The sequence below is a fragment of the Arthroderma uncinatum genome, assembly GCF_011692745.1.
Source record: "Arthroderma uncinatum strain CBS 119779 chromosome Unknown scaffold4, whole genome shotgun sequence".
Lineage (NCBI taxonomy): Eukaryota > Fungi > Ascomycota > Eurotiomycetes > Onygenales > Arthrodermataceae > Arthroderma > Arthroderma uncinatum.
Genome location: NW_022983866.1, coordinates 903,059 through 924,098, shown reverse-complemented (window position 1 = coordinate 924,098; position 21,040 = coordinate 903,059). Strand labels below are relative to the sequence as shown.

Here is a 21,040-nt window from a genome sequence, read left to right as displayed (position 1 = left end):
TCACTGCGCCAGGGCCTTTGATTTGACCAAAAAAAAAAGGGAGGACAATATGCTGCTCGATCTCGAGAGGTAGCGACATGATATAGAGCTTCCCACTATACGGAGTTTACGGCTTAATTAGACGGAGGGGCCTTCAGGGACGAGAGACGAAAGCGAATCATCACTGAGATAACCTGGCTCCTGAGCCCGGCCGAGCGCCATGGATGCGTTTCCCGCGAGCTACGTTGACCACAACCTCCCGCTTGTTATACTATCAGGCCTCAGCCCAGACCAGAGCTCGCAAGATCGGCTGCCGTTGCTCGCAGATCCAGAGGCGACGGGCTCTACAGACGGCGGAGCTCGCATATTTTCGGATTTCCCGCTCATTACTGGTGCCACTGCGGACGGATTGCTGAGTGCGTTGCTCGCGGAGGATGCCTCGGACTGGCCATGGAACTCGAGATATTTCAGCCACAGGTCCAACGGGGTGGGATTTAGGATTCGGAGAGCTGGGAGGGTAGGTCGCTATACTCCCATATCTTCATACTACAGCTAACCGGTCTTGCTAGACGTACACGCTCCCCCCGCAAAAGGCTGCCAGACCGTCGATACCTACTGCCGCGGACACCACACTGGGCTCTGGGAAGGGATTGGGCGCTCCTCTCGTGCTACATTCGCCGCTCTCTCCCCTGACTCCGGGGTCTGAGGTCTTTCCAGATGGCATCATCACGCCGGAATGGATCACTAAACACCGATCCCTCGTTCCTGCAGCGTTCATCAACTTCTTCCCTCTCACCACTGACACAAACATGGCATCCCTCAAAGACAACCAGCTGAAGATAGAGATCAATAGTCTAAAAAGGGACTGGGCTCAATCAGAGTATAAGACCCGATTTGTTGTCGTCTTTTTGTTTGAAGACGGCCCGCTTCGAGATGATGCCAATTACCGCATTTCAAGTATTAGAAAGGCCACTGGTTTGGATCCCAGGAACGTTTTTACTCTTCAACCGAACCCCAACCCAGTTGATATCCAGAGATTCGTAAAATCTTTAATCTCCGCCTTACAGGGCCCAGCCGTCGAATATTACAGAGACCTCTCAAAGCACACTCGACGGAAACGAAATCGGAGTAGTATCCCCCCACCAACATCGCCGCCGACAAGCGGGACGTCCCAGACTCTATCGCTTCAGGGATGGAATGTTCGCTATGAATTTAAACTGGGTGTTTTTGCAGAGTTTCGCCAGGAGATGGACGCGGCCGGCCGTAATTATGAGAGCGCATATGATCTACTCTTCGGGGAGGAAGTGTTTGGATCAATTGCTGGATGGAGTCCAAAGTTCAATGATGCGCGCATGCTTGCGGACGTACTTGCTATGCGAATCCTCCGGTGCTACTTGTGGGTGGAACAGACAACATCTGCTGTCCAATTCTGGAACGCGCATAGAAGACGAATTCAGGATGTTGTCAACCGCCAAGGGAAAGGAACTAGTAATTACGGATGGGAAGCGTGGGAAGTGAATTGGTCTCTAGTGATGGCAGAGTTGCTAGATCGCGCCCATCTTTCCATGTTTACAGGACACGGGAACCCTCTGGATGCGGCTGAACATACAGGTGAATCGATCTACGTTATGTCTGAAAAGGCAGTGGTATCAGGAGAACGGGTGTCTCCATGGGATTTCCTCCACCATCGTGGTTACTGGTTAAGTCGCGCGGCCAAGCATACTGCACGTCGAAGACTCCTCGCTGAGAAAATACCGCAGGAGGATCGTTTACCCCCAGACCAGCCTTCAGGATCACAACGGAAAGCCTGGTCGAATGTCTATGATACATACCAGGCCCCTGAGCCTCATAACGAGTACCCCATTGTTGACCAACCGGGAGCTAAGTACTCGAAACAAATTTTGGGGTATCTTGAAGGGTCGGTAGCAGAATTCGCCAAGAGAGGCCAGTTCCGTGCTGTTGAAAAGCAGAAATTCGACATGGCGAAAGAGTATGTCCGTCTCGAATCTTGGACTGATGCCATCCAGGTCCTACGCCCACTATGGCTTCTACTTTCTTGGAGGGAGGAAGGGTGGTGGAGTTTGATGGAAGAATGTGGATGGTTACTACGCGAATGCGCAGTGCGCTGCAGCGACGTTGAGACTATTTACCGTATAGACTGGGAATTAATGAATAAGAGTAAGTGATATTTATATTTATCAACGGTTATTCGTTAAAATTACTAACGCAGCTATAGGTTTTACTAACCGACCTGACTGGAAATATGATATACATCAAAAATATGACGTTTTGGCTCAGGACGCAAGGCCTACTATAGTTTTGAGGGATGAAGAGGTTACCTCTTGCAGTAAGTGAGCTGTTATCTATCCACTTTGTTGCTGGCTTTTGGCTTACCAGTTCACCTCAGTTTCGAGTTCTTTCCTATTCATTTCCTCACGAGGAAACGTTGGGGAGCCCCTTCAAGGCCAACTTGTGCTCCAATCAGATAGCAACAAAAGTTCGGCGCCGATATACCTCAGCGAGGTGAAAATCACCTTCGAGGGTGGTTTATCTCCAATTAGAATACTTGCTGATGCCGACGCGACACCAGCATCTGAATGTTCCCATACGCTATCATCTATAATATTGGGCGATGCGGTATCAATCCCCTCCGGCGGCCAAGCTTCAGCAACAGCCTACCCGGAGATGAGAGGGACTGCAAATCTGGCACTCTCCCCTGGGCAGAGGAGCGCGGTCACCCTAACTTTGACCCCACGCGAGGCAGGCCATGTTCGGGTCGCATCAATTACTTTGGTAGTGAAAGATGATAAATTTGACCTCTCCTACACTACCGTCGACCATTCCCGCCAGCAACCTCGGTGGTGGGCGAAGGGGAAAAATGGTGTCGTTGCGAGGAGAATTGGAAAAGAAAGGGACCCCTTGGCCTGCCAGATTCTACCCAAACCACCAAAAGTACTGATTTCGGTTCCTGGCCTACGCGATATGTACTATTTGGGTGAGAAAGCCGGGTTAAATGTCAGGCTGGACAATAATGAGGATGAAACAGCGACAATCGTCATCGAAGTGAAGCTTAGTAGCCGTTCTGAATCTCCTGCCACAATCAGTTGGCTGGACGACGTCGATTGCCTGGATCACACTGAAGATATGTCGGAATCAGCGGGAGCGACTCCTGGTATACCAGTCATCACAACCCAAACTATTAGGCGCAACGTTGCCAAACTAGGGCCAGCCGAACATACCATCCTGCCAGCAGTCGTTATCGAGACACCCCATCCGATAAAATATGATTTAGAAATCAGCGCGTTTTATCATCTCAACTCCGACCCGGAAACTCCAATATCCAAGACAATATCGCTAGACTTGCCATTTATCCAGCCATTTGAAGCAAGTTACGAATTCCTTCCCCGATTACATCCGACCCCGTGGCCGGATTTCTTCCATTTCGATGATACGACAAGTTCCGACGAGGGAGCGGGCCCGCGGACTAACATGCAACAACGGTGGCTAGTCCATTCGAAGTTGATGTCCTTTGCACAGGAGCCTCTTGTCATAGAGGATGTCACGCTGAGGGTGGTGAGCACGGTAGCAGGGAAGGTTTGTGCCATCACCGCAGAGCAAAGCAACAAGCCTAAGCGGAGAAGCATCCGGCCAGAAGAACCCCAGAACTCGGACTTCGTTGTCGACGTAGAACGGCCTGCGGTAGACGATCGCCAGTCAACGGCCCTAACTTTCACGCTGGATATTAGATGGCGTCGGGGGAACCAGCACGGCGTTTCCATAACGGATACACCCGAGTCAACGCCGCCAGATGTGTCTCTTCCTCCAGGGGAAGCGACAACGTCCCTGGCTATCCCGCGCTTCGTCATTCCGATGAGCGAACCACGCGCGCTCGCATCTCCAGCGGCGCCGACCAGCCTTCCTGGGCTGATTCAGATAAATTACACGCTGGAAAACCCGTCAATGCACTTCCTGACGTTTAGTCTGACCATGGAGGCCAGCGACCAGTTCGCGTTCAGCGGGCCCAAGTCACTCGCCGTGCAGCTGGTTCCTCTAAGCCGGCACACGGTGCAGTACAGTCTCCTGGCGACTCGGAGAGGGACGTGGATACAGCCGCAGCTGGTCGTGGTGGATTCGTACTACAACAAAACGCTCCATGTGCTGCCAACGGAGGGCATGAAAACGGATGGAAAGGGGGTCCTGGTGTGGGTGGACTGATCTAACGGAGTAATTACACGATGAAACGAGCAACCGACCTCAACCCTCTGTGATGAATGACGAGATGGCGATGTGTCCAGATACAGATGCGCCCCGGCTTATGCAGCATCCCGTCTCCCGCGGCGCAGACTCGCAATACGAGGTGTGGATCATGCGCTGTGGCTTGAACCCAAGCTGTTGCTCTCGCCTGTCGAATGATATTGGCAAACTGTCCGTCCACAGGGATCCAGGGAGCGCGAACCCTTGCTGCAAGGATCCTTCATTCCCTTTGCTGCTTTACCGATATCCTATGCACTACCATTATGAATACATTATACCACATGAATACATCATGAATACATCATGAATACACCATGAATACACCATGAATCACGGCTACTGAGCCTGTCTGTCCATCGTCTATCCGTAGATATCTATCGTTGAGTAATTGCTGGGAGTAGAGCACGGAGTATGGCAGGGAGCAAAACCTGGTATATCAGGGGCTCCACCAACTGTGGTTCGACCTTCAAGCTCCATCGAACATCCTCTCCATCCGCCGTCTGTCCAACCTCCGATCGCATCACAGCGCCTTCACCTTTCTTTTTCTGCAACAGCTCGAAAGTACCCTGTACTCCGTACTCTGTACCGAATACCTGCTTGCAGCTAACTGTGCGCGCTCCCTCGCCACTTTCAGCCTCAGTTTCGCGTCCTCGTACTTAGCTCGCCCGTAGCCTGCTTTGTTGACCTGCCCTCCAGGAAGCTCTCGAAAGCTCTCTCGGCCTGGCGCAATCCTCACAGCCGCTCTATCGCAACCGTCTTTGTCCTCCAGAGGCTGTAGATTCGAGGAGCGCGACTTGATTCGTAATGGAAGCCACTCAATTGGCCGCGTCTCAGCACCCAGCCACAACAAATATCGCTCCGCAGCCCATCGACCCAAGTGCGCTCTCCCTCCCCTCTGTCGCGTCAATGAGCTCTGTACTGACAGGAGTAACGGTGATGTCTAGCTAGCCACATGCGCCCTGATGGTACTGAACCCGGCGATGGAAACATCGCTGGCGGGAATGTCGCTGTGCAGGAGCCTGGCAACCTGGAGGTCCTCTGTGGCCCGCTGCTGAACTACAAGCATATGGGCGCCGATGGAAACTCCCGTCAGTCCTGGAACGGAAGTGTCCTCATAGTTACAAAGCCGTGCGAGCAGCCACCCGTGTTGCAATTGCAATGTCTCGGCCCAGTCTCGAACGTCCAGGGCCCGATCGATGGTGCTGGCGGTGTCCAGCCGACGGTCGACGGCGTCAAGTTGTTTGCCAACCCTACTTCGGCCTTCTGGCGCTTCCGTCTTACTGTTCCCATGGAGAGCTACGAAGCTCGATGGCAGTATACCATTCCAGGCTTCCGGCATGTCGATGAGAAGCATACGATGACCTCATGGAACTTCATCGTGCCCTCCGTGGAGGAATCGATGCGCATCATGTTCCACTCCTGCAATGGCTTCTCCGTCGGCACGGATCTCGGCCATTGGCAGGGCCCTCTCCTATGGCACGACGTCCTTCGACTTCACGCGCAAAGACCCTTCCATGTGATGATCGGAGGCGGTGATCAGATATATAACGATTCCGTCCGTACAGAGGGCCCGCTCAAGGAGTGGACTGATATCTCGAACCCTCACAGGAGACGGGCGCATCCGTTTCCAAACAGCCTGAGGGAGGAGTGCGATGCATTCTACTTCAAGAACTACGTAAAGTGGTACGGGACAGAGCCGTTTGCAACCGCCAACGCCCAGATCCCCCAGATCAATATCTGGGATGATCATGATATCATTGACGGATTCGGCTCCTACACGGATCATTTCATGAGATGTGCTGTCTTCCGCGGTCTTGGAGGCGTGGCCTTCAAGTATTACTGCCTATTCCAGCACCACAACGCCCCTCCAGTGTCGACCTTCACGACAGACGCTCCCCAGACAATGCAGGCTTCCGGTGGCACTGCTGGGCCTGACCAACGCCAGCTTGAAAACAGCTACGTTTACAAGGAGACCCAGGATGAACCAAGCTGGATAGTCGGTTCCAAGCCGGGTCCATATGTCGAGGAAACAAGTAGAAATCTCTACATGCGACTCGGAAAGCGCATTGCGTTTGCAGGAATTGATGCACGCACCGAGCGAACTCGCCACCAGGTCAACTACCCGGAGACCTACGATGCCATTTTTGCCCGCCTCAAACGAGAGTTCGCCGCCGCGAATGGAGAAATAAAGCATTTGATTCTCCTACTTGGTGTCCCGATTGCCTATCCTCGCCTTGCTTGGTTGGAGAACATCCTCTCCTCCCCGCTTATCACTCCCATCCGCTTGTTAAACAAACGATTTGGCTGGGGCGGCAGTTTCTTCAACAAATTCGATGGCCAGGTGGATCTTCTCGATGACCTGGATGACCACTACACTGCGCGACAGCATAAATCTGAGAGAAGAAATCTGATCCAGCGCTTACAGCAGCTATCCAGCCGCTTTTCTGTCCGTGTTACCATCCTCGGCGGTGATGTCCACCTGGCAGCCGTTGGTCGATTCTACTCTAGAGTCAAGGACCAGGTCCCAATTGATAATGACCCAAAATATATGATCAACATTATCAGCAGTGCCATCACCAACAAGCCTCCGCCAAAGGCCGTTGCCAATCTCCTTGCCAGCAGGAACAAAATCCACCACCTCGACCGCCATACTGATGAAACTCTCATGAAGATCTTCAACGAGCAGCCGGGCGGAAAGGATAAGTCCTCTGCGTCCAATAAGGTGACGATGCCGTCTCGTAATTATGCCTGCATCACTGAAGTCACTGCCCCGGCGAATAACCCCGTGGCTTCAGGTGAACAAGCCGAGTTATCCAAGGCGCCAAAGGACGGGCACGATCCCCTACATCCAGGAGAACAAGATGCTGGAACGAAGTACCGCTCTTCTGATGGCGTGAGCAATGTGACGGGCAAGGCCGGCGGGCTAGATATAGCCATTCGCGTTGAAATCGACCCTGCCGATATTGAAGGGAAGACAGAGGGATATGGATTCAGTGGTATGTTTCGATCCTCCCAGCTTACACGGCACTACGTGCTTTGCTATATTACTCCTCATCGCCACCACGTTTGACCTTCTAGCCGCTAACTCAACTCATTTTATCTTCTATAGTTCCACCTCTGATTGCCCCCGCCCGTGCTGAGTGATTTCGTATGAGAAATTCCCACCCATGTGGTAAACCATTCCGCTGCTAAGGGATGATGCCTAGTTTACCGAGCTTTCGAAATCGGTAGCCCTCTTCTTCTATCTCTTTCTCAAAGTAATGCCCCATCCTATTTGTAACGCGTTATGTTTATTCCCCTAAGCTCTGGCTGTTAAACAGTGGTTGTATTCTTTTATCCAGTTATTCCTCTCCCGGGCATCAGCTCGTAGCTTTAGCTATGAGCCGGCTGAGCTAATTATTGATATTGTTTCATGCTGCTATCCTATTTACATCACGCCTAGTTCTATCCTATTTCATATATACATGTCAATCACGTTCTAAATCGGTTTATTAGATATCTTAGCTATGCAAGCCTATTAAGAGAAATTTCCAGTAAGCTGTTTATAGTATCACGGGGCCGGGTTGGTTATATATTAACAACCATATTGAGTGAAAAAAAAACTTATACAAATACAGGAGTTAAATACATATTCATTCAGGATCCAAATGATTTCAGCCAGGTAGGAGGAGGGTTATTTCTCCGCTCACGCTCTTTCTTGTCCTTCCACAGCAAACCGAGAACTATACCAGCCGCGTATCCGCCTAGATGAGACCATAAGTCAACTGCAAACATGCGGAACGCCGGTACAAAATTTAGTAGCTCCACAAGAATTATTGCGCACAAGAATGTAGAGCCCGAGGCCGATATCTTATCCTGCCAATCGCTCGGCAACAGGGCAATTGTGAGTTTATCACTGAAGGCAGACGTTAGATTGAATGGTAGCTACGGCTGAAGCTGGAGTACAACCCTAGAGGCAAACAAGGGAATTGGTTTTACTTACTTTGAATGAATTATACACCACATTGCAACTATGCCAGAAATTGCTCCACTTGCTCCGAGTGACGAAACGCTCAAGTTGTTTGATAGAACACGGACAGCAAAGGACGCGAATGTTGCAAAGGCACCAGTGGAAAGATAGGCCGCTACAAAATCGCCTCGGCCAATTTCCTCGTGCACTAGAAGTTGTTAGCAAGGTAGTTATTTGGGTAGGAGAAGAGGGCCCCAGAAGGACCAAAGTAGGGAAGCCTTACATCTCATCCCAATAAACCATAGTACCAGCATATTTGAGCCGAGATGGCGGAACTGTTGATGACTGAATACGCTACCAACCACACTAGCAGCGTGTGGATAGCAGGGGACACTGACAAAGTACCTGTTGAGGAGTCGCCATGCAGGAGGAACGAACTTCCAAAGCACGAATACTCCTACATTCAAGCCTACCAAAGTTACCACAGTTGCTGCAGCAGGTCGAATATCTGACCATAATCTTTGTTCACGTTTAGGCTCCTCATATGTTTCTGAATATAGATAACATAGCCCAAGGGTTAAGGCAACGACACCAAGCGATGGGAGGATGCGCCGTGCCTAAGCAACGAGTCAGCTCTGTGGAACCATCAAAATGGTAGAGTGAATACGCATAAAATCTAAGGTACTAACCGTTGTAAGTTTCGACGCATCACCATCAGTTGCAGTTGCTCTCAAGTGCTGTTGTTGAATCCAGGCTAGGGCTGGGCGTACGGTAGGGTCTGCGCGCGGACGAGCTACAGAAGCCAGTTAATGCGATACACAACAGGTATAGCAGATCAGGTAGAGGTTCTGTAGGATAGGAAAAGAGAATAGAAAACAAGCGGTACTCACCCTCTGTAAGCTCTTGCGGCTCAAACTTTTGTATGTCTTTGAACTTTCTCGCCTGTGCTTGAAGCTCTTCAGTCCGTTTAGCTTCACCGTCAAGCCACTCCTGTCTCTTTTTCTCCTCAGTTTGCTTGCTAGTTTTCATATTTTCTTTCCTGACTTCTTCAAGTATACTACTTCCGTACACATCTCCCTCTTTGACGGTTGTGGCACCGAACCTCCCACTTTGTGGTTTGTAGATACCAAGCTCCTCTGCACGCCGTATCAACCTATCTTCTTCTTCTTGTTCCTCTCTTTCAATTCTTGCCAGAATAGCTGCTTCCTCATCCATGGGGTGGGCGCTCCGCAGCCATGAAAGGCCTCCATTGATAATATGTGGAGGTGCGGCTCGGGCGATATCAGCAGGCAATGGGAGATCAATGATCCCTGATACTCGTTGCTCCTGAATAGCTCGAAGAATTCGGTTTCCTTGCTTTGCGGAAATGGTGGCCGTGCCGAATATCTGGGCGATCTGAGGAGCTGGCAGATCACGCTCTAGGAACACAGCTCCATGTTCTCGACTTTTGGGACCGCTCTGTGGCGAGCGACGACTGGGCGAGGTGTGCGAATTATGAAAGGAGCGAGAATGCGTGCGATGGACCTGTGCCGGAGGATATGCCCGTTGACTGCCAGTCCTTGAACTCGACGACTTCGTAGATGCACATCGTATGGCTTGCAATGGCTGTGTTGACGAAGGGTATATGAGGCGCAGCTGAGCTAGAGGCGACGACTGGAGGGCAGAAGGTCGAGAAGGCGTATGAATCCAGCGACATGGAGCTCGCCATGCTATCGTGGTAGCATTGCTCATCTCCTGGCGGTCGAATGAATACCTAGTTATGCGAGAGACGTTTCTCCGAGGCTAGATACTGGCGGCTTCGCTTTCAATTGAGGAGGCCAACGTAGACCCTCGGTAGTAAGAACAGAGCTACGGTGCACCAAGACTCCTGCTCCTTGCGCCTGAAACTCGACAACCGCTTGATCTTTGTATTTGTATCTTTGTATCTTTATATCTTCGTCTTTTTGGACAAAAAGGCCGTTTCTTATCAGATTAGATCACATGACCGATAAGACCAACCGCGTTTCGTGAATAAAAACAACAAGAGAAGATGTAAACGAGAGAAGAAGAAGAAAAAGAGAAGAGAAGAAGAGAAGAATCAAAGATGTCTGCTGAGTCGCGGCCGATCGATCCTGCAGCCTTTGCAGAGGCCCTACAAGACCTCCCGCTCTCATCAGTCTTTGCTAAGATCGCAGAGGTAGAGAACTCGACCGCACACCTGGAGCGCTCCAACCTCGAGCTACGGAGGTTTATCCAAGAATCGCCTGACGGAGAGACAGAATGTGAAGAGGCTGTGGCTGAGAATGAAGTCGTGATCGGGCGCATGCGCGAGAGGGTTCGCCTCGTGAAGCTGGAGCTGGAAAGGAGAGGCGAGAAGTGGCCGGAGCCTGCGAGTAATCTCGAGGACGAAGAGGCTGAAACGGCTGGACGTGAACGCTCCTCTGCGGACGGTCAGGGCCTCTCGCATGATGGTCCTCCAGCGAGCTCGCAAGCCAACGAAGGATCCAACGGCGTGATGGGCAGCCCTGGTCGTTTCGAGGGGCAGGACGACGGACCTGAGGAGGGCGTACATCTCTAGCCAGGCCAGGTTTGTATCTGCTGCTGCTGGTCCAGGAGATATTGTTGGAGGGTCTCTATGTTGGCAGCATTGCAACAGCTTCACGACTTTAACGATATCAATGACCTGACGACCCGGTGCGCCTCTCACACCGGCGGCAACTGTATCAGACCAACGTCATGCAGGCGATTTCATGGATACTACGCTTGAAATGCATCTGTTACGGTTTACCTAGCCACCGCGGGTGCCTTATGCAGCACTCTATGGTGCTTGTCTGGAGGCATGCTGTAATAATAGCTCTATACATGTCCAGCAATACAACTGTTATTATATCGAGACCCGCATAGACACTACATCACATCTGTATCTACACCTACATCTGTATCTACATCGCATCTACATCACATCTACATCACATCTACATCTTTGTATAGCATCTATTGGCAAGGATGGCGCCGTTGAAGCTAGCGCGAGGATCGGAACGCCGACTTTCTTGTTGACCTCAACCCCAAGCAAGAGAAGCCCCTCTCCTCTCCCCAATCCCTCACGACCGGCCATCCTCCCTCGCCCTGCGCCGCCGCCGACTGGCGCCCTGGACTGACGACGGTAAACAGCCTCCAGCTTGTATATCAGCCAGCTGCACAGCTTGACTCTTGCGTTGCCCGTCCCGGAGGCCCTTCTGCGCTGACCTGACCCTGCTCGCCCGCTCCTCCAAAGTCTGCGCAAAAACTACCACTCTTTGCCGTTCCTAATATCGCATGGCTGAGGCCGGAAGATGAACTCTTTGAATATCCTTTCTTCGAGAGTCATCGGCCAGGCCACTGCGAACAATTCGCCGCGAGCCCGCTCTCGTTCGCAGGACGGCATCGCGAACCCCAGAGGTGACCTGGCGGCCAGCCGATCCTACAGCGAAGGGAATATAAACCAGACAAAGCAGCTTGACGGCGCACTCGACGAAGACGAGGAGCAAGATGCCTTTTCCCGCTTGACGGAAGACGCTGACCAGAAACCTGCCCTCGCGCAGGAGCTGCAGAGGTCGGGCTCGGCTGGGATGATACTCCCTATTACACAACAATTCTTCGACGCCCTTATCGAAACGCTAAAGACTATACTATCCATCTTCTCCTCTCCTGCTGTTTATGTGAGCCGCCGATTTCGCGGCAGTGACGGCCAATTTTCGATTCTAGAACCACTACGGTCGTTGCGTCAAGCTGGTAGGAAGAATAACTCTCCGAATACAGACCAGGGGAGAAATTCTCGTGGGTTGGACAAGGGTTCGAAAACCCGCTATAGGGGTCCTCAAAAAATGCAGAACTCGCTGTCATCTGAGTCCATCTACTCAAATACGTCAGAGTCCGAGACTGATCGGTCCCTTTCGGGTGAACCTGATGTGCGCAACCGCCATTCAAGAAGGAAGTCTAGTTTGGCCACGACGGATAACGACGAAGGAACGCCTAGGCGCTCTATTAGGATTAAGATACAGAATGAAAGTAAGCAGAACCGCGAGCAAAGGCAACAGACAAGGTCCAAATCCTCCCGTCGCAATGATATGGATAGCAGCCCTGTGGCCGATAGCCTGAAATCGCCCGTGTCTCCCGCTGTCCGGAAACTCACAAGATACCCCCATGCGCCTACTCCTCCTAGACCGTTAATCCCCCGCCGCCAGCCATCTTATCTATTCGGTGCTCCCCCGTCTCGGTCTCCTCAAAAGACCCTGATCCTCGATCTTGACGAAACCCTAATCCACTCTCTGTCAAAGGGCGGGCGCATGTCGAGCGGACATATGGTCGAGGTTAAGCTCTCCGTACCAATGGCCACTTCAGCCGGGCCCGGAGCGTCGCCTACCATACTTGGCCCGCAGCATCCTATTCTATACTATGTTCACAAACGCCCTCACTGTGACGCTTTCCTACGCAAAGTCTGTCAATGGTATAAACTAGTGGTTTTCACTGCCAGTGTTCAAGAATATGCTGATCCAGTCATTGACTGGCTAGAGCAGGAGCGCAAATATTTCCACAGTAGATACTATCGCCAGCATTGCACTATAAGGAACGGTGCCTATATCAAGGATCTTAGCTCGGTCGAGCCAGATCTAAGTAAAGTCATGATTTTGGATAATAGTCCAATGAGCTATATATTTCACGAAGGTACTATCTCGCACGCTCGATATTACTCCTATAACCCCCCGCCGTTTCTAGACATATGGTTCTTGAATCTTTCATATTTCCAATGTGCTATTAGCTAACCTAGCTTGACCATAACAGATAATGCAATTCCTATTGAAGGCTGGATCAATGACCCTACCGATAACGATCTTCTCCACCTCATCCCTATCCTGGAGGCGATGCAGCACGTAACGGACGTTCGGGCACTGCTGGCACTTCGACGAGGCGAGGCGGGAAGTTAGCTGGCTTCTGTTGTATGAACAGTCCCCTATTCAAAGCTAACGGGACTAGCATTCCAATAGCATAGTTGGGCAATGCCTTGGTACCTATATGTTTCTACTTTTCGTTCTTGCCTTTCCTCATTTCTTTGATAGAAAGACTCCTGTGGTGAGTGGCATTGGGCACGGCGCTCCTCTTCCCCTGATTCTTTACTACTTTGTATCTTACCCCTTGCTTTGAGCTATGTTCTTTGTTCTACTGGAAACATATAAATACCAGGCAGAATTGTACAGTTGTAATATCACTAGATCCACTAATTATTATTACCTTCTCGTTTCTTGGCTTCCAATGAATTATAGAGCATATAAATCTACTGCCAGAGGTCCCTTTTTAATGGCTCAACGCAATAATCTTATATATCCAATTAGGTAGCTCAACAGTGATATGTACACCTACGGGCCCTGTCTTTTTCGTTTCCGAGTACGCCTGCCTTGATCTTTCTCGGCCGTCGTCTCCGGGTCTGCATCTGTTGGCAATGATGGCGTTGAGGGCGCATCCCCCTGGTCGTCCGGTTTTGACGGTACTTTAGAGTCATCTCTGTCGGGGCCGGTTGCCTCAGGGTGGCCTACCACAAATGCAATCTTCTCGATATCCTGCGTCGAAAAGGCAATTCTAGCATTGCTGGCCTTCTCTTCTCCAGACAGCCGCTCAATGCGCTGACGTAGCCTTGAGAATGCGTCCCATAGCTCCGTATACTCCTTTATGTTATATTTAAGCTTCGGGAGAATTTGTTTCTGCTTTGGTTTTGGGGACGAATACAAATCCAAGCAGAGCCAGTAATAAAGCTCATCGCTGAAAAACGGAGTTTCGTAGGTGTCACTATGTGGTGCAAGTGAGAGGACCAGGGACGCCGTTGCAGGACCAACGCCACGGAAGCTTTTGCACAGCAGCTGCATGCTCGATTCGGGGAATTTTCCGGTTGCAGAGTCTTCCGCCAGCTTTGAGAACGCGTCCTTGCTGGCCGACTCTACCTGCGACTCTTGATTTGAGCGTATCAAGCCCATAAGTGCAGGCCGAAACGAGCCATGTTTCCTGTTGGGTTTATAAAAAATTAAGAACCACCCTGAAAGAGAGCGAGGACGAGAAGAAACATACAGCTTCCAGTCCATCAAACGGACCAACTCGTCTTTGATAATGTAGCCATTGGAAGAATGTGACCCTCCTTTCTTCTTCTTGTCCTCGTTGTCGGCTGCTCGTTCGCGCAGAATCACAGGGAGAGTTGTATACCGCCAGCCATCCAGCTCCACGAACAGTTTCAACTTGTTTTCAATTTCGTTCTCCTGGGCTATCGACTTGCCTGTAGGCTTCGTCTTGGGCGCCGTTTTTCTAGTCTTCGCGGTCAACTTGTTGCGGTATACACGCGCCAGGGTGGTGTCGTAGCTGGACAGCAGTTCAGACAGAGCCGACAGCGAGACCTCCCAGGGAGACAGAGACGCCATGTCTGCTAGTCCGGCATTATTATGAATATAGTAGATGATAGATAGTAGCGATGAAGTGGTAGATGGTAGATGATGGCAGATCGGATTAACTATACACTCCCGAGGCACGTCCCAAAGGAGAAAACATCTCCATCTCGTCAACAACGACGAACATCCTCGCCGTCCAGCTAGATATCCCCGTCGTATCTACATATACAGCATCAAAGCAGTGCCAGGATACACCTCGCTGTCCACGCTGGCTGCATTCCGCGCCACTCGGCTGTACCCCGCGGCGAGCGGAGTCCTGGCGTCCTCACAGGCAAAGCCGCGGTTGAGCTTGATCTCCAGGCATTTCGACCAGAAGCTCCCGCTGCCTGCACTCAACACGCCATTCTCGACCGAGAGGAGCATTTCAGTCGAACCAGACGACGTTGAATATAAACCCATCCAGCGAACGTACCCAGGCTCGCTCTTGAACAGACCAAGAGATCCAGCTGCAACCATGTCGGCTCAAGCCCCCCATCCCACCGTCCTCATCCCAGGGCCAGTTGAATTCGACGATGCTGTGCTGCAGTCCATGTCGACCTATGCGTGAGTCGTTTGTGTCCCGTCCTCTTGTCTGGCATGGTGCTGATATCTGCTGCTGCAGCGAGAGCCACGTTGGCCCGGCGTTTGTGAAGATATTTGGTGAAACGTTGACCCTGCTTCGACAGTTGTTCCAAACCAAAGCGTCGACCTCACAGCCATTTGTGATCTCTGGCTCCGGAACCCTTGGCTGGGACTTTGTTGCGTCGAACCTGGTCGAGCGTGGTGAGAATGCCCTGGTGCTCCATACCGGCTACTTTGGTGACTCCCTCGCCGCGTGCCTACAAACTTACGGCGTGAACGCAACCCAGTTGAAGGCCCCAATTGGTGAGAGGCCGTCTCTTGAGGAGATAGCAAAGGCTCTACAGGAGCGTGACTACAAGGTCCTGACCGTTACGCATGTTGACACCTCGACCGGTGTATTGAGCGACATCAAGGCTGTCACGGAAGTTGTCCGAAAGGTCAGCCCCAACACACTGGTAGTCGTCGACGGTGTTTGCTCTGTGGGCTGCGAGGAGATTGCCTTTGACGAATGGGATCTTGACGTAGTCCTCACAGCTGGCCAGAAGGCCATCGGCTGCCCACCTGGGTTGAGCATCCTGATGCTCTCCGGCCGTGCCATGGACCGAACAAAGAACAGATCTTCCCCGCCAGCAAGTTATTACGCTTCGATCCAGAACTGGCTGCCCATCATGCAAAACTACGAAGCAGGAAAGCCATCATACTTTGCTACCCCTGCCACTCAACTGGTCCGCGCACTGCATACCTCACTCACCCAGATCACCTCCAAGCCCCTTGCAGACCGTTTCGCGGTGCACCGAGCCGCATCTCAGCGGGTGAAGAAGGCCGTGTCTGATCTGGGCCTCGAGCAGCTGGCAACCAAGGAGGAGAACCAAGCAAATGCCATGACGGCCATTCGTTTGCCAGAGGGTTTGACGCCACCTGACGTCCTCCCAAAGCTCTTCCAGAAGGGCCTAGTGTTTGCCGGTGGATTGCACAAGGAGATCGCTTCTAAATACATTCGATTCGGCCACATGGGCGTTAGCGTGACAGATCCCCAGCGCGACGATATTGATAAAGCCCTTGCTGCTCTGAAGGAGGTGTTTGAAGAAGGGAAGAAGTGAGCCTTGAATTAAAAATGGATAGGTCTAGATGGGTTGAAGTTTCTAGTTTAAAACACCTTTCGCATAGTTACATTCGAAAACCTCAGGGTTAGCTACTTATAATTATAATTGGATAGACCAATCCAGTGCAACTTCCTTCGAGTTAGCCTTCAAAAATCAAGTTTAATCTATCGTTGTGCCTGCAGGTAGAACTGTTATCTACTATATAATAAATGGTGGCGTCCCTTGTGAATCTAAATCCTTGGTTAACTTCGAAAATCATGGGTGAAATAAATTAGGGGAGAGGCCCCCAGCGAACGCTTCAACTTCAGGGTGTTTGATCACGGGTTTGAAGCGGGCGAGGAACATTGTATAAGTCTTGTAAATAAATAAAAATAAAGTCAACACGCACAGATGAACGGGGATAGGACATATATTCCTCTCATGGACACAATAGAACCTATCCGTAAGCAAGTCAATCAACCCAACCAGCGGAATTTGAACAACTATGCGAAAAATGAGAGGTCACCAAAAAAAATTAGCATGACAATGGCAAAGAGGTTAACAGAAAAAGCGTGGTCAAATGTGAAATCATTGGCTTTCCTATATACTAATTGTACATGAGGTTTCTTGGCCCTTGAGTTATCTCCGACCACATCTGAACCTGAGTTGGACCTTGCGCAATCAAGGAAATGGGCAATTAGTTTATTCTTGACCGAAACCGAGGGTCTCTTCAACAGCAATGGTGAGCTTGTTCTGTAAAGCTTCATACGATTTATATGGGGGAAGGTCAAGTCGGTTGAAGCTATATTGACGGTTAGTGGGCTGTAGGATCGATCACCTTTGTATTTGGGAGGGAATGACGTACCAAGTATGGGATTTCGGTAACGCATTGATATCCCCTGATTTCTCAATTGTGAACCTCCTCGGTCCGTCGCTTCCTTGCAGGTCTTTAAAACCATTGACAGGGATACGCGATGTTCCAGTTGCGAACTGCAACAATCGGGATTTCTGTTCCGCATCCCAGCCCCTTATGACCTTCCAGAAGTTCTGAATTACTTCATCATCTTCCTGGTAGCCACGGTAATCGGTGTGTTTCTTCCAGTCGTCAATATGGATATCGGCAATACCTCCGATGAGAAGCTCAAGCTCGCGTTCATCGAAGACGTTGACAAGGTCAGCAGGTATAAGTTCGTTGAATCCAGCAATAAAAGAATTAAACTGCTCTTCCACCCTCTTTTGAATCTTCCATTCAGTCACTAATCTGTAAGGCGAGAAACTTGATTAGAACCTGAGAACTATAGGCTGTTTGACGGACTTAAGCATAAACTCACTCCACGTATTGCTTTTTATTTTCATTTGTGACCGGGATGTTTCTTCCGTTAGGAATCAAATCTATTGACCTGCGCTCGCCAAATTGTTCGTCATCAATGGAAAAGGTAAGTTCAATGATACCCTCGATATCATTCTCCCTGGTAAGAAAGTTAGTGTAAATGCGCGCATAAAATTACTGACGGTATTCACGTACAGGGTCCACGTCAGATTTCGATGGAAATCCTCATCAACACCTTCCATATCTTGCAAAGTTACTTTCTTTCTTAGCATCATTTTGTAGAAAGCCCCAATGAAGAATGAGTCCAAGAAGCGACGATGGAAAATCGCAAGTCCAACCACACGGCCGATGAACTTGAAGTAATTCAAATGTTCAGGGTTAATTCCGGAATGGGGATTTATCTGAAGGGTATAATTATCATGAGCGGAATATTCAAACAAACAATAGAACGGATTGAACATTTCATGGGAAAGTAAGAAGAAGAATTCTCTATATACTCAGGTATTAGCAAGCGCGTCACAGATTACAAACAAAAAGGATATATCGGGATAACGTACCTTGAGAGGCCTCCATAATCTAAACCATCCTCTCCGTCGAATTTGATCATTAAACGTTTCTTTAGGTCAGCGGGGCTTTGTCTCATTATTTCGGCAAAAGAATCCTCAAATATAGCGCCACGTCGGACTTTGACATGGCATTGGCCTGACATTATCCTTAGACCAGGTTGAGACCTGAAATATATCAGTTTGCGTCGGAAGTCACGCTTGTATTGTGGCACGCCTTGGTCGAGAGATGACGGTAGCCGAGGATCGTCCCATGTAGTAGTTTTGGTATTGTGGTCCACAAAGTATACTCGGGCAGTGTTTGTTAAGCGCATTTCCCAGCCACTCGGTAATGCGCCGAGGTGATTGACAGTCTGCGCCGTGAGCTGGCTACCCGTTTCGGGACCATACATCTGAATATATTGTTGCTGGCGTGGGTCTACCCATGTCGTGGTTCGTGTATTGTGATCAACGTAATACGGGCGGCCTTCTGGAGTGAAGCGTTGTTCCCACCCAGGAGGAAGTTCGCCAGTTCCAGGAGTAGTGGTATTACTAGCCATCATGGAGACGGCACTCGCAGTTGGGGCGGTGGTAGGCGGAGTCTGAGCTTGTTGCGAGTCGGGCGAGTTTGCGCCAGTGCGATCCTCTGGAAGCATTCGACTCCGATGGGCCCGACGTTCCATCTGCATATTGGCTTCCATTTGAGTCCGTTGTGTCTGCTCATTGTAATTCTGCGAGGGTCGATTCCAGGTGGTCGTACGGGTGTTGTGATCCACATAGTAGGTTCGGCCTAGGTTATCCTCTCGTCGCTCCCAGCCGGTAGGCAGCCTACCTTGGCTGTCCTCAAATGAGCTGCTTATATTGCCTCCTCGAGCCGGTACCGTGGGTTGTTGAGGTGAACCGTTAACGGGCGCCATGGCTGTGGACGTTGGGGGAGGATGTGAAGGTGTTAAATGAGAACTAGAGCTGCTGACCGGAGGCTCTAAAGCGGTGGAGCTGGGCCGCGGGGCAGACAGCGGTGTTGGAACCGATGGCGAGATTTGAGCAGCGGGGGCAGGTGAGGTAGAAGTGCTGCTGTTGTTGATCGGCCGTGTAGCTCCGTTTTGCGTCGTCGGAACGGGCGTGGAGAGGTTTGTAGAAAGGTTAAGTATCAGCTTACCATGAACCACAAGATTGTCGTTTGACTTCTTTAGATCTCGGGTAAGCATCTCTAGATAGAGCCGGGCCGGGTTAGCAAGTCTCTTCATCAAACATATGGATTGGGAAATCACGGACCATCGTCACCAATAGCAAGGTCAATAACATCGCCAATACGGATGTTGATCACTCCCAAGAACCCTTGGTCCTTTTTCTTGAACTTTTTCTGGTCGAAGATCTGTATCGCGAGTATGCTATCCTCCGTGACTTTCCTGGGCGTGTGTTAGTGTATAACTCGGTGAACGAGAAACCGGTGTTTTCATACAGGTCAAACATCTCATTCCAGTATGGGTTCAGGGTCTTCTTTATGACGGACGTAGTATGGGTCTGTTCACCGCCAACGGTTGCAACCGCAAAGGGATCCGGGAACCCTGAGAGATACCCATATTAGCCTCCGTGTAAAGAAAAAAAAGGGGGCCGCTCTGAGGTTCCAGACGTACGGAAGACATCGCGTTTGTATAAACCATCGGCAGCAATGACTGCAAGGAGGGGGAAGCGTTAGTAGGGCGAAACGTATCGCGGGGCATCTATCTCTCTTACTGGTGACCCTAAGATTCGGTTGCCTGGATAGAAGTAGACGGCGTTAGCAAGTGATTCACGCAGTGGGAGAGGTGCCATCCGGCAGAGCCAAAAAGGCCATCACTTACGCTGGCAGGTTGGAGCCCATCTTTGCTCACGGGTCGTCCTGACCCACGACTGGCGACACCGTCTACCGGCTTCACGGCGTCTAAATCACCCTCGGGAGCTGGGAGCGTAGCATCAACCCCGCAACAGAACAAGAGCAGGAAGATCGAGAGCTGTGAATGCACGACGTCTCGCGGTTGGGAGAGAGAATGGGTTCGACTCGAGCTGTAACCTGTAACCTCGTCCGATATGGAGAAGAGGCGCAGACGGAGGCTGAGCACTGGAAGTGGTGCTGGGGCCAGCCAATGGTCAGGGTTGTCGCGCTGGTGGCAATCCCCCCACGCACTTAGCATCCAGCTATACACGCAGCAGAGCATCCGCAAGAGCAGCGTCAGGGGAGCAGACGGCCTTCTATATCGTCGAAGTCGAGCAGTTCAAGGTCGAAGTCGCTTTTCTTCTACAACTTGCAACCCAGGGCTTCCCGATACGGACTAGCGCCCGGCCATGTGACGTAACGCTAACATGATATATAGATAGATATATAGATAGATATATAGATAGATATATAGATATAGATATAGATATAGATATAGATGATATAGATGATATAGATGATATAGATGATATAGATGATATAGATGGATAGATGATATAGATGGATAGATGGATAGATGGATAGATGGGTGGATAGAGGGTGAGAGTAGTCGTCCGGCAGCTCGATAACGTTGAGAACTGTAGCTGGACTGAAAGCTCAGGGCGATATGAAATTACGGTAAATAGCAGCTCTGATGAGATGAAACGGTAGCAAGGAAAGTAGAATTCTGAAGCCTGTCCCCGGTCACCAAGTTAAAAAAGGTGATGAGGAAAAAGGTAGAATAAACCGCAAAGAAGGTCCGATTGAATGTCGATTTCATGCAGTGCGTTTTTGCCCCAGTCTTATCGCCGTCGTATCATACACAACCATTCCAAACTCCGGGTACTTAAAAAATTCAAACCAAAAAAGGCCTCTGCAGTTCCACTTTTGTCATTTCGTGCGATTGCAATTTGGAGGTGCAGCTCCTTAGTATGGCGCATAT

The 21,040-nt window shown here is 50.5% G+C and overlaps 7 protein-coding genes across 7 annotated transcripts; 4 read left to right on the top strand and 3 right to left on the bottom strand.

Moving 5' to 3' along the window:
• Positions 1–199: 199 nt before the first annotated feature.
• On the top strand, positions 200–4,194 carry GIQ15_05643 (uncharacterized protein; the record flags this gene model as incomplete). The annotated part of the gene is made up of 4 exons (XM_033553060.1): positions 200–496; positions 549–2,157; positions 2,216–2,326; positions 2,387–4,194. The coding sequence occupies 4 exons, from the start codon at positions 200–202 to the stop codon at positions 4,192–4,194; spliced, it is 3,825 nt and encodes a 1,274-aa protein (XP_033404204.1).
• Positions 4,195–5,185: 991 nt separating this feature from the next.
• GIQ15_05642 (uncharacterized protein) lies at positions 5,186–7,303 on the top strand (the record flags this gene model as incomplete). The annotated part of the gene is made up of 1 exon (XM_033553059.1): positions 5,186–7,303. One exon carries the CDS (start codon positions 5,186–5,188, stop codon positions 7,301–7,303), a length of 2,118 nt encoding a protein of 705 aa, XP_033404203.1.
• Positions 7,304–7,869: 566 nt separating this feature from the next.
• GIQ15_05641 (presenilins-associated rhomboid-like protein) lies at positions 7,870–9,890 on the bottom strand (the record flags this gene model as incomplete). Its single annotated transcript, XM_033553058.1, has 6 exons — positions 7,870–8,128; positions 8,216–8,390; positions 8,466–8,799; positions 8,872–8,975; positions 9,073–9,600; positions 9,707–9,890. The coding sequence occupies 6 exons, from the start codon at positions 9,888–9,890 to the stop codon at positions 7,870–7,872; spliced, it is 1,584 nt and encodes a 527-aa protein (XP_033404202.1).
• Positions 9,891–10,265: 375 nt separating this feature from the next.
• Positions 10,266–13,125, top strand: GIQ15_05640 (NIF domain-containing protein; the record flags this gene model as incomplete). Its single annotated transcript, XM_033553057.1, has 4 exons — positions 10,266–10,727; positions 11,187–11,324; positions 11,494–12,814; positions 12,983–13,125. 4 exons carry the CDS (start codon positions 10,266–10,268, stop codon positions 13,123–13,125), a joined length of 2,064 nt encoding a protein of 687 aa, XP_033404201.1.
• A 429-nt stretch (positions 13,126–13,554) lies between these two features.
• On the bottom strand, positions 13,555–14,991 carry GIQ15_05639 (uncharacterized protein; the record flags this gene model as incomplete). Its single annotated transcript, XM_033553056.1, has 3 exons — positions 13,555–14,194; positions 14,258–14,542; positions 14,798–14,991. 3 exons carry the CDS (start codon positions 14,989–14,991, stop codon positions 13,555–13,557), a joined length of 1,119 nt encoding a protein of 372 aa, XP_033404200.1.
• Positions 14,992–15,082: 91 nt separating this feature from the next.
• Positions 15,083–16,289, top strand: GIQ15_05638 (alanine-glyoxylate aminotransferase; the record flags this gene model as incomplete). The annotated part of the gene is made up of 2 exons (XM_033553055.1): positions 15,083–15,171; positions 15,230–16,289. 2 exons carry the CDS (start codon positions 15,083–15,085, stop codon positions 16,287–16,289), a joined length of 1,149 nt encoding a protein of 382 aa, XP_033404199.1.
• Positions 16,290–16,973: 684 nt separating this feature from the next.
• GIQ15_05637 (E3 ubiquitin-protein ligase RSP5) lies at positions 16,974–20,007 on the bottom strand (the record flags this gene model as incomplete). The annotated part of the gene is made up of 10 exons (XM_033553054.1): positions 16,974–17,073; positions 17,137–17,532; positions 17,603–17,740; positions 17,797–18,090; positions 18,159–19,353; positions 19,458–19,552; positions 19,606–19,711; positions 19,781–19,819; positions 19,881–19,903; positions 19,988–20,007. 10 exons carry the CDS (start codon positions 20,005–20,007, stop codon positions 16,974–16,976), a joined length of 2,406 nt encoding a protein of 801 aa, XP_033404198.1.
• Between the last annotated feature and the right edge of the window lie 1,033 nt (positions 20,008–21,040).